At 34.8% G+C, this 15648-nt stretch overlaps 3 protein-coding genes across 4 annotated transcripts; 2 read left to right on the top strand and 1 right to left on the bottom strand.

Annotated features, from left to right (window-relative positions):
* The first annotated feature begins 11077 nt into the window (after positions 1–11077).
* LOC143622257 (putative squamosa promoter-binding-like protein 19) lies at positions 11078–12629 on the top strand. Of its 2 annotated transcripts, XM_077093449.1 has the most exons (4): positions 11078–11231; positions 11322–11668; positions 11745–11881; positions 11960–12623. In XM_077093449.1, the coding sequence occupies exons 2-4, from the start codon at positions 11328–11330 to the stop codon at positions 12418–12420; spliced, it is 939 nt and encodes a 312-aa protein (XP_076949564.1). In that variant the 5' UTR covers positions 11078–11231; positions 11322–11327; the 3' UTR covers positions 12421–12623. The 2 variants fall into 2 exon arrangements, with proteins under 2 accessions (XP_076949564.1, XP_076949563.1); XM_077093448.1 differs by having other exon boundaries at positions 11745–12629.
* Positions 12630–13106: 477 nt separating this feature from the next.
* On the top strand, positions 13107–13522 carry LOC143622259 (uncharacterized). The gene has a single exon (XM_077093451.1). It carries the CDS (start codon positions 13242–13244, stop codon positions 13446–13448), a length of 207 nt encoding a protein of 68 aa, XP_076949566.1. The 5' UTR covers positions 13107–13241; the 3' UTR covers positions 13449–13522.
* Positions 13523–13560: 38 nt separating this feature from the next.
* On the bottom strand, positions 13561–14377 carry LOC143622258 (nuclear transport factor 2B-like). The gene is made up of 2 exons (XM_077093450.1): positions 13998–14377; positions 13561–13808 (listed from the first exon to the last, which is right to left on the bottom strand). The coding sequence occupies exons 1-2, from the start codon at positions 14292–14294 to the stop codon at positions 13734–13736; spliced, it is 372 nt and encodes a 123-aa protein (XP_076949565.1). The 5' UTR covers positions 14295–14377; the 3' UTR covers positions 13561–13733.
* Positions 14378–15648: the final 1271 nt, after the last annotated feature.

A 15648-nucleotide genomic window follows, 5' to 3' on the forward strand; every position in this document is an offset into this window, starting at 1 on the left:
CAAAATTATTTTGTTTTGCCGTAACTCACTTACTTACTTCCCTTGTGGTGAGATCCGAATCCGACACCATATTCCTTCCTTCCGTGGTGGTAGGGTAAGGTAACGAAGATGAATTTGTTTCCGAGGGGTGAAATAAAGCTAACAAAATTAAGGGTCTGTTAAAAAGTACTTAATTTATTTATGATTTTTTCAAAAAAAGTTTCTAAAAAAAATAACCAAAATGATTAAAAATGACTTCTTACACTTTTTTGTAAGAAATGTAACGAGTTTTGAAAGTTAGAGGGGTGTAATAGGTAAATCAAACACATTATTAAGTTAATAAGTTACATATTCCTAACTTTTCAAAACTCATTTATTTTGCATTCTCCATAAATTAAAATTCATAAGGCCTTATGGTTTGCCAAACATCTTATACATCTTATTAACTTTTCAAAAAGTTTATAAGTTATAAGTTGATAGAAATAAGGAATCCCAAACACCCCTAACTTATGTAATAAAATCCATTATCAAAAATGCTTAAAACAAAATTAACTTATAGAATAAAAACACAGTTATAGTTATGAGGTTTGGAAATCCTAGTAAAAGCCCCTACATATTCCAAGCGGGTAACGAGTACCCGTACTTATACCTGAAAGTATCTGTACCTAAAATCAGTAAATCTGATTACCCGTACCGAATAAAAGGGCACAAGTACTGAACGAGAACAGGTTCAAATACGAGTATGAGTATCTAGGTGAAAAATCACATCCCTACCGATCACAATCATACGAATCATTTTAATGATTGATCAATCTAAGTTGTGTTTCTTTCATCCTTTTCGGTTCTTAGTATTATTAAATAATATAACTGGTGGAGAATGATGGAGTATGACTCATATCAGAAGTTGAGAGATAAGGTTGAATGATGGAAGAAAGCTGAGTTGGCATCGAGGTGGCGCGAACTTGACGAATGAAAGATGTGGTGTATACCCATTTATATAAGAGCATATCCATTGAAAATTGCTCAACTATATCATGTTTGATTAGGAGGGGGGAGAGAGAGAGTCCACGTGAAGGAAATAGGGGTCAAATGGAGAAGAGAGAGAGAGAATGTTTTGTAAATTCAATATGGTTTTGAGAAGAGAATGAAAGGCGAGAGAATAAGGGTTTGAGTGGGGGTAATAAATGATTAGAAGAATGAGATAAAAACTTCACAAATCCCATTATTTATACTTTTTCAACTTCATACATTTTTAATATGAAAAAAAATAAAAAATAAAAAAAGTTGTCTTATTCAAAACCCAATTATAAAATCCCTTCTCTCCCACTTCACATCTCGGAACACACCGTTCTTATAGAGATAAAGGTGCTTTGACATCTTGTTAACCCGTAATGGATGGGGAGAGCAAAGATACCTTTTTTTAGGGTACTTCCAGAAACAGATCAAGCGGAGACACGGTTGGGAAGTTTTGTATTTCAAACATCCTCCATACAACTGAAGATGCTATAAGACCATTCGTAATCACAATCCTAAATATTTGGGAGTTTTGCGTCGCGTGACGTCTAGTAAGTTTTTCAAAACCTTGTCCAAAAACTCTAGCGATCATTGCCTAACTAATTAGTCAATTAATTTTTTTTTCTATTTTTCATATATATTTTTTTAATAAAAATTAAACAAAGTATTTCATTAGATAAGAAAACGTACGTTAAGATAAAATTGAAAAACGACACTTAATTAAAAACCATTAAAATTAAAAAAATAAAATAAATAAAACTACATTAAAATAAAAAATGTACTAAGAAAAAAAACATAAAACTACCTAAAACAAATAAAAATTATTCAAGGATAGTCGACCCAACCGAGTATAACCGAGTTGGAGAATATCCTTGTCGGACAAGAAGCCTTAGCAAAATAGTTAGCCGGTGTGTCTATTAAAACTGAGTCTGAAGCCTTGTATGTCAGAAGAAAGGAGAAACATCGGTTTAATAAAAATTGAAACTCTAACGACAAGAAAGAAAGGGTAAATATTGGGAGAAAATAGACCAACCGGAGAAGAAATAATGAAACTGAAAGGGACGAGATGATAACTTTGAAGATGATTCATCGGACAAAGAGAACCGAGATAAGGAAGCAAGGTACAAACCAAAGCAGTTTCCTTTTAGGTGCCATAATTGTGGACAAAAAGAGCATATGGCAAAATAATGTTGAGAACCTAGGGAGGAAGCTAATGCAACTATTGTTAAAGAAGAATAAGAAGAACAGTGGGGTGTGAAGGCTAATATGGCTGAGGTTCAAAAAAAATGCGCAGATGACATCGAATTTAAACCGAACCTGGTAGATGAATGGTTTAAAGTAGGCTCCTGTTGGTGGACAAGTCCAGAAGCAGTGTCAGAGTCGAATCGGTTGAAGGTAACCTTGGAATCATTTGTTTTTATTTTGAATCTAGATTATGAGGAAATTGTAGTGGAAAAGAAAGTACGGTTGATAAAGCCGTAACCGTGACAGTAATAAAAAAAAGACAAGAAAGAAATCGTGTTGGATGAAGTGCACGAGCAGATAGTTTCGTCTCATGTTACGGGTTGTCATGATGGAATAGAGAAGGTTGAAGGTTAATAAACCAACAAAGTTGATGTTGGAGTTTGCATGAGGTTCATGCAAAATTCAAATGAACAACCGAATAGAGGATGTAAGTTCGAGAGGAAGCATGCATTAAGTGAAGATGGAAGAATTGCTTTGAGTACCATGATAGTCATGAAGTTGAGAAGAAAAAGTTGTTTCCCATCTGAAACCGGGTAATAACATTCTAAATAGTGATAATCTCGAAAATAGCTTATTTGTATCTGGGAAAAAGAATCCTAAAGGTAGTGTGATGAAGTCAAATCCAAGAATTAAGCTCAAGGAAGTGTGAGTGTTACAAGGTGTGAAAGATCTTAAAAGAACAATGGAAGTTGGTATTGAGAGGCAGTGTAAAACTTGGAGCTAGATTTATTTATACTTAGTAATCGAATGGTGTTATATAAACCTATCAAAAGTTTTATTTTTAGTGTAAAACTTGGAGCTAGATTTATTTTAGTTAGTAAACAAAGGAAAAATGGGTGGTGTTATATAAATCTACCAAAAGTTTTATTTTAGTGTAAAACTTGAAGCTAGAGTTATTTTTACTTAGTAAGCAAAGAAACAATGGGTGCTATATAAACCTATCAAAAGTTTTATTTTTTGTTAGTAGATTGTATTCAGTTCTTGTTTATTATTAATAAAAAGAATCGCATAAACGTTTTATGCAATAAAGTGTTGGTGTTCTTGTTTCTTTTGTCTAAGGTTTAACACTCTCTTTTGTCGTGACCTACTTTACTTGCTTTCTTCTTAATTCTTCGGCTCTCTCTCTCTCTCTCTCTCACACACACACACACAACACCGCCTTAACAAGGCCGCTTCCCTTTCCTAATAAACGACTCTCAAAACATCTTCTCTTTCGTTAAGCTCTGATACTAATTGTTGGAAATCAGGTCCAAGAATACGATATTTGTTCTCAACCAATATCGACATTTTCTCTGTTTTAATATAATTCTTATCTCTTTCAAATACATAAAACCGAACCCTCTATTTATATTAAACTGGGTTAGTCACCCGTGTAGCACAAGTGTTAGAATAAGTAATTTTTTTAAATAAAATAATGTGAAATTAAAAAAAAATGTATCACATATATAAAGATATATTATACGGTAAAAAAATTACACATTACGCAATTTGAAAATAAAAAGATGTTAGAAAATTCATAAATCATAATTTTTCTTTGTTATTTTCTATATCAAAATTTAGTTGTAAATGGCTACTTTTTTGACCTAACTCGTGAACCAAAACTCATTATAATCTTAAACTGTTTTGACATGAACAATGTTTGATTATTTAACCGGTTAAAGAAACCTACATGTTTCGTATTGGTTACTTATAAAAATCTAATATTAATAACTAATGCAATATATTTTATATTAAACAAATTAACATATTTATGATGGTATTACTTCTATTAAATTAGGATAGAATTATTAAAAATTGAAAATGAAAGATTAAAAATAGAAATGTATTTAATATGAGAGAGAAGAGGGAAAATTTTATAAGGATCAATATAATAATGTCATGTGACATTTAGAAAGCTTTATTTATTAAATAGTATATATTACCAACTTGCAAAACAAGACACCTCTTATTATAGGAAACTAAATAACCCATAATATTCTTATCATACCAAAATACGCTTACCAAAATAAACATATTAAAATATTTTCATTTATACCCTTCAATTTTCTTGATAACCCGTTTTAGGATAACTTCCAGTATACACGACGAATGAAACGGTCTTAAGGTAAATAACGATAAAAGCAGATGATTTAGTGTGGTGAAGTTTGGAATCCAAACCATCTATTTGGAAAGCAAGATCATTATCCGTAGGAGACCGACTAACATTGATTATTATTGGGTTGTTCTAAAGAATGTGAAGCTGAACAAACATTTCAACTTTTGTATAATATGCAGAGTGGAAGTAACCGAGTGAAACTGGATCAGATGACCAACTTTGATGGTGGCAAGTGGTAGTGAATTAATGGTGGGTGTATTGGATATTTAAACTTTTTTAAAATCTCACCGAGGAGACAAAAACAATCTAAAACATTACGGAGATGATTGTTTTCAAGGATTCAAAATTCACGGCTCGACGGGTTTAGTTTGAAATCTCATGGTTCGTGTCAGACATCAGACACGTGGCATTATTTTATTGGCTACCGAAGACCATCGACACGAACCCAAATGTCATGGCTTTGTGAGTTTTGGGAAGAACATTTATGGAAGGTTAGAAATTTTTGGATCAAATATGGTTTCTCTCTCTTGAAATGGTTTATTTTGATAATTTTCCCATATTTTACTTTAGTTTTGTATCTAAAGTGTATGTGTCTGAGCATCTGCCACTTGTAAATGTAGATGCTAGTGTTTCTTATGGTTGCAACATAGAGATGTACAAAAAAAAGTGATCATGTAACTGAAATCGAAAAAAAAAACGGAACCGGTTATCATGAAAAACCGGTTTTTTATAACCGGTTCGGTTACTAACCGGTTTTACACCGGTTTTGAGTTTATTTTGCTGGTTCGGTTATATAACCGGTTTTTTCCTAAACCGGTTGAAAAACCGGTTTAGGAAAAAACCGGTTATATAATCGGTTAATTGATAACGTAGAAAATAACCCGGTTAAAACCGGTTTTTATGCAGCAGCAACAGCAGGTCAATATGACCGTTGGAACTCGATTACTAGCCGTTTTGTTTGTTGTTTTTTTGCCAATAATTCATCTCCAAATATGTATAAAATGGTGGTGGGTGTTTGGGTTCAACCACACCATCCTCTAATCTCCTAAAACTCTTAAAATCACTCACTTTCTTATTCGATATTTCGTAAAAAAGCATGGCAAACTCTAGTCGTCAAGATTAGGTCAACGTTGGCGAGTCCACAACCGACACGGTGGTTCGTGTTATTCCAACAAAGCGCAACCGCGAAGTTTGGGCACATTTTGATATGTGCGAGATGGCGAACGGGTCAAGAAAAGCGCGTTGTCACCATTGTAATGGTTTTTACGCCATTTGGGGCAAACTCCACATTGAAACTACACTTCGAAAAACCGTATTGCAAGGCGTTGAAACAACAAGCCGCTACTGGTCAAGCTTCCATGGGAAGCGAAAGTGCTTCTATTTTCGCCAACAATTACGATATGACAAGGGAGGAAATGGCGAAGTTTGTAATCCAAGAAAGTTTGCCGTTCAACCATTTCGACAACCAACGATACACAAAGATGGTTCAAAGAACGCTCCAACCACGATACACCCATATAAGTCGTGCTACTCTTAGGAGGGATTGTTTAAGATTGTGGAAGAATGCTAAACAAGAATTAATTTCTTATTTTGAAAAGCTAGAAACCGGTATTAACTTGACTAGGGACGTTTGGTCCGCACCGCACGGTTCACCTGACTCATATCTTTGTGTCACCACCCATTGGATTGAACCGACGACGTTGCAAATGATGAAACACATGATTTTGTTTAAACAATTTGATTACCCTCACACCGGTGGAGCTATATATAAAGCAATTGACAAATGTATTGCAACGTACAAATTGAAAGAGAAGATATTTTCAATATCTTTCGATAACGCCTCAAACAATACGCTTGCGGTGTCGCATTTAAGATTAAAGTACAAACCGATTTGTGAGGGTATTTTTTCCATAATAGATGTGTCGCACACATCATAAATTTGGCCGTTCAAGATGGTTTAAAGGTTATTGAACAACAAAAAGAAGCTTTCAAAAAATGTTGCGTCATATATATAGTCATGCGCATAGACATTCAAAATATATTGAAATGTGTAAGGAAGCGAGTCGCGTATGCTACGGACCCAATAGGGATGTTGCTCATAGATGGAACTCGACTTGCACCATGTTTGAAAAATCTATTTTGCAAAAAGAAAGTTTAATAGAATTGCATAACATTTTGTCGAGTCGTTGAAAGGTTTCTTCTTACCACCCATCGAGTTGGACTCCTATTGAATCGGTTACACAATTGCTTCAAGTTTTCAAAACCTCAACAAAGACTTTATCGGGGGTTTATTATCCAACAAATTCATTGGTACTTCATAATTTGTTTAAAATGTGTTTAAAATTAAACGATTTGGCGGGTAGAGGTAGACCATATTGTGATACGGCGGAAATGGTGAAGGAAAAATTAAGAAAATATTTTAAAGAACTACCCGCGGTATTCACTTGTGCTGCCGCTTTAAACCCTTGTTTTAATATTTTTGGAACCGGGTCTTTGATTGAAAAAATTGCAAATGCGTTGGATTTAAACACCCCCGAAGAACCAAACTTTGGACTAGCCGCAAGTGCCAAATTCAATACTCAACTTAACCAAATGTTTGATGCCTATTGATGTACATAGAAATATACATCTTTTCGGCATCAAATAATCTCTAAAAACTGCAATTTCTATCTAATAACATAGCATAAAAGGCTACTTATCATAATAAAACATAATTTCAGGTGAAACCAAGCCCCAAACGAGGAAACAAGCAAAAAGACGAAGAAAAACAAAAGAAAACACAAGAAAAAAAAGAAACACGCCCCCATGCCTCAAGAAACACGCCCCATGCTTCTGACACAAGAAAAGACAAAATCTGGAAGCAAAAGCACGGGGCCGTGCTCATCATGCACGGGGCAATGGACGAGAATGCAGAAAAGACACAGAAGAATTGAGCACATGTCACTAAAAAACACGGGCCCGTGCCTACTAACCACGGGGCCGTTGCCACCTCACAGAAAAGACAAAACAAATCTGGCACATGCCATAAAAATGCACGGGGGCGTGCTCATCAAGCACGGGGCCGTGCCTCAGCATCCAGATTGCCTATAAATAGTGGCTCATGTTGCACTCATTTGATGTGCCTTGAAAAGAGTTCTCTCCGGTTTTCACTTATAAAAACACACACTAACACTCACTTTGAAGATCTAGTGAAGATTTTGAAGGCTTGGAGGTCATCACCATTAAGCATCATCATCAACCATCATTACCATCATTAAGAAGAAAGATTCATCTACATTTGGTTAGAACGTTCCAAGTTTAATCATGTATTTGTTATTATCAATCATCTTAATGTTTATCATTATGCTCATTATGAGTTAAACTTCTTTTACAATCTAAAATCTATGAAGAAGCTTTGTTTCACTTGATAATTAATCAAGACATGTGATGTAGTCTAGTAAAGTACATGGTTATATTACAATTATCTTTTGATGAGAAATGTTTCACCATCTTAAATCACCAATTCAAAGTTGGTGGTTGTCAATTTCATTGACAATCGTTCATGATCGATTCATGTTCTTGAAAGATAGAAATACTTTGATACATTATCGAAACATGGATCCTTATATTGTACTTAGAAATGATGAGATATAAGTTATGGTGTATTTTTCTAAACCTTGGTAATCCGAAAATGGCTTTGCTTAGGATATCAAATTAGTTAAAGAAACCATATGTTAACGGAATGTGTAATTATAATCTACATAAATCAACCAAGGGGAGGTTGAGTGATGAACTACAACCACCCGAAGTTGTTAGAATTGTTATTTGAGAAATCGAAGTCAATCCTAATCTTTCTACTTTACGAAACTACTTGCCAACTTAAATTGACATCATTGAGATGGTATGACATTAGGAAAGGGTGGACTTTAAAATGCGCATACTATCTCCTTAGTGCCAAAGATGCTCACTTAAGGTTTAAGGAGCTATCTATCATATATTGCTACGGCAAGTTTATCACATGTCCAAATATTAATTATCAATGTTAAAATGGAGTGGATTCTTGATCTTAGATGGTAACCTTCGCATAATTGAACAACTCGTTTAGAATCTCTTGTCTTGGTCACCTATATATTATACATAAGTATTTATATTTTATAAAAAGTTCAAAAATTAACCCCAAAATGATTAAAATCTCCGATTGAAGTAAAACAACGATTTATTATTAGAAACATTTGTGTCCACGGATCGATACTTGGTTCTTACCAATACTATTCTACATATACGATAGGTGCACTTGCCTATTTTGTGTGTGTTTAGTCTTTGTAGAAATCACTTTTATAAATTTAAAACACGATCTCGTGCAAAAGCAAATCATTCCATCCTTTTATATTCTACCACACGCACGCACCGCATCACTTATGTATCAAAATATGGTTCTTGCACGTCACACATTCACGAGTCAATGAGAAATGCCGCTTTCGGCGAAGGTTCATCAAGTATGGAAGATCAAGATTTGTATGTTTATAACCAATTGTTTGATGAGTCGAGTCAAATGCAACGTGGTAACACTAGTAGTAGCGAACTTGGTCGGTATGGTGGGTCGAACTTTCTACGATCGATGATTTCACAAGAATTTAAAAACTTTGATTTGTTGGCTTGGTGGAAAAGTAAGGAAGATCAATTTCCGATCTTAGCCACCATGGCACCGAGATTTACTAATGGTCCAAGCTTCCACAGTAGCTTCGGAAAGTGCTTTTTCTATAAGTGGTAGGGTGATTTCGATAAGGAGGACTCGACTAACACCAAAGACGGTTAAGATGTCGATTTGCTTGAAAGATTACTTGGATGCGGCAGAGAGATGTCAACACATACGCTCACTCGAGGGAGAATTAGATTATGAAGCCGAAGTGTACAAGGATGAGGTTGAAGCCGAATTGACTACCTCAATGACCGAAGAAGAAGCCGAAATAGATGAACTCCTACACGATAGTTCTAGTTCGGGCGAAGAAGATTAAACGCGGCTCATCAAGACATATATTAGTCCCACTAAAATAATATATACCAGTGGGCATTCATATTTAACCAGTTATGTGTAACCGTTTGTTTCAAGACTTAATCGTATGATGTTTTCACTTTTTACACTTTCATTGTTATGTTTTTATAAAAAAAAATACTGCATTTTCTAAAAATACAGCATATATAACACAGCAAAAAACTGCATTTTACAAAACAACAAAAACAACTTAAAAATCGGTTTTAATAACCGGTTTTTTAACCAATTAATAAAAACCGATTTTAATAACCGGTTTTTATAAAAACTAGTTACAAACCGGTTCTAACCGATTAGTACTGGTTGTGCTTATTTAAGGTCTGAAACCGGTTTTAACCGGCCCCAGTTAAAAAAAACCGGTTTTTTTTGTAACAAAAAACCGAACGGGTTTAAAAAAAACTGATTTGTACACCTCTAGTGCAACATATATGTAAGTTATTAATTATTTGATTTGGATTGAAACTAACGGTGCAATTTTCAGTTAGGAAGAGGAAGACATTAAATGTAAAATTCTTGTAATGCCTTCTTCTAGCTTCTTGCTAGAATTCTTTCATTAATTATTAAAAATTTTAGCCACCGTTCAAAAAGATGTGGTAAACTAGTTAAGCTATCTTGCACGATACGACATAAATTTTATACATGTATAGCTACAATCTAACATATCAAACACGTGTGAAAGTCGTTTATCATAGCTTTATTTGCTTTATTTTGAATACCTCATTTCCAATAAAATCTATATTGGAATGTTGAGAATTTTTTTTAAATTGTCCTTATATGATGTAGCGGAAAAACACATATGTATAACCAAAGGTGGAGCCAGTTGCGGTTTTTGTGTTTATTTAAAAACGAATACCTTTCATGGGTTGTAAATTGTTATACATCGATATAACTAAAGCATGTAGATTATATAATTTTTAAAATTTCAGTTACTTATTCATTCAACTAATAAAGTGCTTATTTTGGTACATAAGCAAGTTATAAAGAGTAAATTTAAAAATGATAATGATGGTGTGAAAATATAAAATGTTTCTAAAAGATGTAGACAGGAGAGAAAATAAATATTTTTAAAGAACACAATTGAGTGAACTTGTTTTTAATCATTTTTAAAATGTTCTATTATAACTTTTTAGAAAAAATTTTCTTCTGATGTCCTTATATGTAAGGTATATGATGCCATTTAACAAACCCTTTCTAAATGTAATTATTTGAGGTCCTAATACTATACCATATAAAAAAAATGAAAAGCACTAACCTACAATTTAAATAAACAAATTGTTTTATTAGTGGCAAAAACGTATTTTGGTGCAATCTTTTCTTTGTTTTTTATGTTGTTGACTTGACATTGACAAAGACATCAACAACTAAAGTGGATGTCAATGGAGTCTGATCAGTGCTCTGTCGTTTTGCACCATTTTCACATTATCCATAATATTATGAAACCATAATCAAATGCACCAAATGATAAACAAGTGGTCTGATGGAGAAGAAGAAGATGATAGTCATCAGTTGTTCCTGATTCATGTGTATGTTATTTGATGATTTTAATGATTAACATCACCATCTTTCAACTGTTCATCAGTTTGAATTGAAAACCATAGTTTATGGGGACCATTTTGGAGGGCAGATAATTACAGAACAAATCTCTTTTTCTCAAATGGTCCTCCTTCAACCTCTGGCTTTAGTCTGCATGTTGTGACATTAAAAATATTGAATACAAGCACCCTTTAACTCATCATCATTGACTCTTTTGTACATATTGTCTGTCTGTCACCTGCTGCTCTTAAATCCTAATTAAATATATACTCCTTGTTATGCAAATCCATGTCACTTATTGTTCATTAACCACTTTCATCTTTTCCACTTGTCTCTGTAAGTGATCCCATTTTATTAGTTGCTCCCATGTTCTTAATACTTTCTCTATATCTTTTTCTATTATTAATATTATTATTGTTGTTACAGATCATTATGGATTGGGTTTTCACACCATCTTCTCCATGGGACTTAACTGAACTGGACATAGATGATTTTGATGTGTCGGACGTTTTCTCGGGATCCGGTGACGGGATCTTTAACAAATTAAGTGATCAAGAACATACAATAATGTCATCTTCATCTTCTGCTTTATCCAAGAACCCGAGAGGTGATTTGGGTGAGCAACACGCGTCTTGTTTGGTGGACGGGTGTGAGGCGGACCTTAGCAGTTGCAGAGAGTATCATCGTCGCCATCGGGTGTGTGAAACTCACTCCAAGACACCGGTTGTGACGATTGGTGGTAAAGAGCAGAGGTTTTGCCAGCAATGCAGTAGGTATGCAACTATGAATGATCTTGATATCCTTTTGATATGAATCATTTGACTAAATTTAAGGTTAATTGTTTTATAGATTCCACTCACTTGGGGAGTTTGATGAAGTGAAAAGAAGTTGCAGGAAGCGTCTTGACGGGCATAACCGACGTAGGAGAAAACCGAGACCCGAGTCCATGTACTTGAATTGCGAGAGCTTTTACACCAATCATCAAGGTTTATCATTTGGTTCGATTCGGTTCTCAAAATTAAGATGTAAACAAATGTTCCATGATTTCAAATTGGTCTCTGCAGGTACAAAATTGCTTAGCTTTGGTGGTTCACCGGCGATGACATTTGGGGAGTCTCGCCAAAAACAAAAGTTTAACGAGAGAACACCATCGGATTCAAATACCAGTTTCTTTAAGAAGAGGAGGTTCCCGTTTCTGTTGGGAGTTGACTCGGATAAAGTCAACCAACCGTTTACCGGATCATCTTTTCAGCAAGCTGTTAACACAAGTGCATCATCTGGTGTTCTCTATCTTCTGTCAAATTCAAAGCATGTGCATCATGCTTCAGTGTCGGGGCCGGCCAACAGCCTAGTTCAGTCCAGTGGTTCTCTGAGTCAGCACTCAAGTCCACATCTACCGACACGAAATGTAACGGGACTGAATAGTGGTCATACCAACAGTCAGTTCATGGGGATGATTCACTTCCGGACTGAAGGATTGTTAGAAAATGAAGCTGCCCAATTACTCTCGTTTTCTTGCGATTAATCACCATCTCAAAACTTGGCTGTCACCTTAGATGGAGATGAGTTGTAAGTTGAAAATACCGTTTGATGGATTGTTATGTAGCTGTAACGATGCAATCTAAAATAGATTGCTCATACTTGATTGGCTATTATACTGTGTGATTAATTTGATGGTATGTGTGATCATTTGATTATTTAAAGATCATGGGGTCATATTCAAATGGATGACAATGATTTTTAAGATTTGACTCAAATAAATCACACTTGAGTGACTAAATGCAATCTTACTTGTGATATTTTATTGAATCAACACTGTAAGTAGGAGACATATCAAGCATTAGATGCCATTAACACATTTTGACCTGTTTAGTTTTATTAAATAAGTCGTGTTTCGGTTGATATGTTCTATTAAACATGCAACCGTCAACCCATTTAGCCCGCTTATTACGACCACCAACCCGCTTAGCACGTTTACGATTCCTTAAACGTGTCATGTTCTGGTTACACTTTTCAATGTGTTCGAATTAGGGTTAATGTCTTTGACATGGGTCCGTTTAAGGCTTAACGATTCAGCCCATCAACCCAAAACAATTGACACCCTAACCATGAACTCCCGATGTACAAAACGAGCAAATCAGTAAAATATAACAATAAAAAATAAATAAAAAGGTAGCTTTAATCCCTTGATTGATGCTCTTGACAGATAACCACACCATAAAACATGTAAAAGTGGGTGGCTTTATTCTTTAGCTTTATGAGAATAAAATTCTTAAGGCATCTACACTCTGTGTTTGTATAATATATGCAAACTTATCATCATCTTTGTAATTCTGAGAGGAAGAAATGCAAGACTGGGCGGCCCCAATCATAGCTGCAGCACTGTTTGCATTTCTAGCACCAGGGCTCGTGTTTCAGATGCCCGGAAATGAGTCACCGATGGGTTTCATGAACATGAAGACGAGTGTAATATCCATGTTACTGCACACGGTGCTCTATGGTTTGTTCCTTATTTTGTTTCTTGTCATACTAGACATACATATCTATGCTTAGTATTTGTATGCATCTTATGTAGGCATGTAATCCTAATCTATAACTTAATGCATTTTCTCCTTATCTATTAACGTATTCTCGTCTTCCCCTTTCTAAATAGTAAAAAATTCACTTTGATTTAACATTTAAGCTGTAGTATACAACCAATTCAAGTTATCAGACAATCGAAGTTTTTCATGAAAGAAACACGAAACATTCATATGTTTTAGCACCAAAAACTAAATAAAGCAAACATGCTATCGGATTGAAGTTCCCACACATTTGAGTTGCACAAGATAAGATATCTCAAGCATAGTTGAGGCGGAATATGTCATTGTACACATAAAAGCTTCCTTGTGGTGTAGGCATCAAATGAAACATCTGCACGCAACAACAACATTCACAAAAAGGAAGAACATAAATCAAGTGTTTCGGGTCAACCCGTATCAGTCTTCTAATTATAAACTAAATTGACCAACTACTGATATCTATAAAACTAACTTATACAATTAAATGATCAGATCTAGTTAGTAAGATAAGAAGCTGCCCACAAGGTGTTTGATGAAATACCTGACTGAACTTAAGAGCGTGTTGTTCACCGGAGAGCTGGAGATTGCCACTGACGAAGACAAGCATACCACCAGCAGGTCCAGAAGGCTGGCAATCGACGGTGGTGATGGTGTGTTTGCACTGCTGGAAGGGAAGAGAGGTGAGCTTGTTGACGATGTTCTGAGACCCTTGGATCTTCTGACCTTCGAAAGTCAACATGGAAGACTCCTGGTACAGGTTGGCTAATCCACCTCGGTTCGTATCGAACGTCGAGTAGTAATGCTCCACGAACGCTTTCGCCAGACCGTCCGGATCCATCGACTCTGGTTTGGTTTGGATTATTATTATTATTATTATTATCACCGTCAATCGAGTTGGCTGAAATGTTAAGCTACTGGTTGGTCGTGGGGCCTTTTATATTATTAATACGACTCATGACTCATCTCATGTCCAACCCATCTCTCTTGCTAGGATTTTTTTTATTTTAAATATAATTAATTTTTTATTATTCTAGAATGAATAGAAGATTTTATGCCTGTTTTGTATTCGATGGTCATGTTAGCAGACGTGAAATCGCTATGTATGAGTAAGGTTTTTTTACGATGCTAAATTCAAAAAGCAAGTTAGCAAATATCAAGAAACGACGTGTAGAGCTTATGATACGGAAAAAATTAAAACAAAATGTAGTATGTTGGTAAACCTCATGCGTTGCAGCTTTGAGGTGATGTGAATTGATTTGGTTACATTCTTTGCGGTACGCATTGCAATGGCGAAACGACGCGGGGTAAATTTGGATAACAAAATGCAGTCGTTGCGATGACGAAACGACACAAACTTGATCGGTATCAACTAGAATAGTTTAAATTCAAATTAGTAAACGTTCTAAAATTTTAACATATGTATTTTTTTTAACTAACATACTTTTTAAAAGGAAAAAACTAACATTGCATCACCACAAGACCCCACCTAACCCGTTTATATTTTTGCAGTGAAACCTGTAAACTTTTTATATATGTGAAAATAAAATAAATGTCTAAAATAAAGAGTAGATAAATGGTGGAGAGGGACATATAACATGGTACATTCATACTTTTAGTTTTAGGGTTTTGAGTATCGTTATCAGCTTCAATTCAATTCACCTAACAAAAGTTGTGATTAATACAAGTACACGCATTATATGGATAAGACTTGTATGGATGGACCTAAGACATGAAAAGGTGAGCAAATGGTATCAGCTATTGGGTGCTGGTATTTAACCGGTATCAAAATGAGCATTCCATTAAGCGAAACAAGTCTTCTGGTACCAATACCAGTACCAAGTTCTTAAGAAAATTGAAATTGGTATTGATATTGGTATTTACCGAATTTTTGCCTACGATACCGATACCGAACCAACAATTTTCGGTCTAGTACCAAGTTTTATGAAAATCGGGATTGTTAAATTCGGGATCGGTACCGATATGATACCGAGCTCATACTTGTTACAATATATAATGTATAAAAAACCTAATAAGGGGAAAGTTGTTTCTTTTTTTTTTATCTTCATCAGGTATAAACAATGATGAATCTAGAAAATTTTCTTACAATACTCGGAATATTTTTAAGTTATATATAAAAAATGGTCAGGTTCAGCTGTTTGGTTGGGTTATATATCAAACAAAATATCACACAA

Source organism: Bidens hawaiensis, unplaced genomic scaffold, assembly GCF_021521415.1.
Source record: "Bidens hawaiensis isolate Kalapana, Puna unplaced genomic scaffold, B.hawaiensis_p1.1 tig00003115_1, whole genome shotgun sequence".
In the NCBI taxonomy this organism is placed as follows: Eukaryota; Viridiplantae; Streptophyta; class Magnoliopsida; order Asterales; family Asteraceae; genus Bidens; species Bidens hawaiensis.

Bases quoted from the DNA above. Each gene is read 5' to 3' on its own strand.
- LOC143622257 (XM_077093448.1), top strand. From the start codon at position 11,328: ATGGATTGGGTTTTCACACCATCTTCTCCATGGGACTTAACTGAACTG. The intron at 11,669-11,744 runs GTATGCAACTAT...ATTGTTTTATAG, and splicing joins TTTTGCCAGCAATGCAGTAG to ATTCCACTCACTTGGGGAGT.
- LOC143622258 (XM_077093450.1), bottom strand. From the start codon at position 14,294: ATGGATCCGGACGGTCTGGCGAAAGCGTTCGTGGAGCATTACTACTCG. The intron at 13,809-13,997 runs GTATTTCATCAA...TGTTGCGTGCAG, and splicing joins ACGCTCTTAAGTTCAGTCAG to ATGTTTCATTTGATGCCTAC.
- LOC143622259 (XM_077093451.1), top strand. From the start codon at position 13,242: ATGCAAGACTGGGCGGCCCCAATCATAGCTGCAGCACTGTTTGCATTT.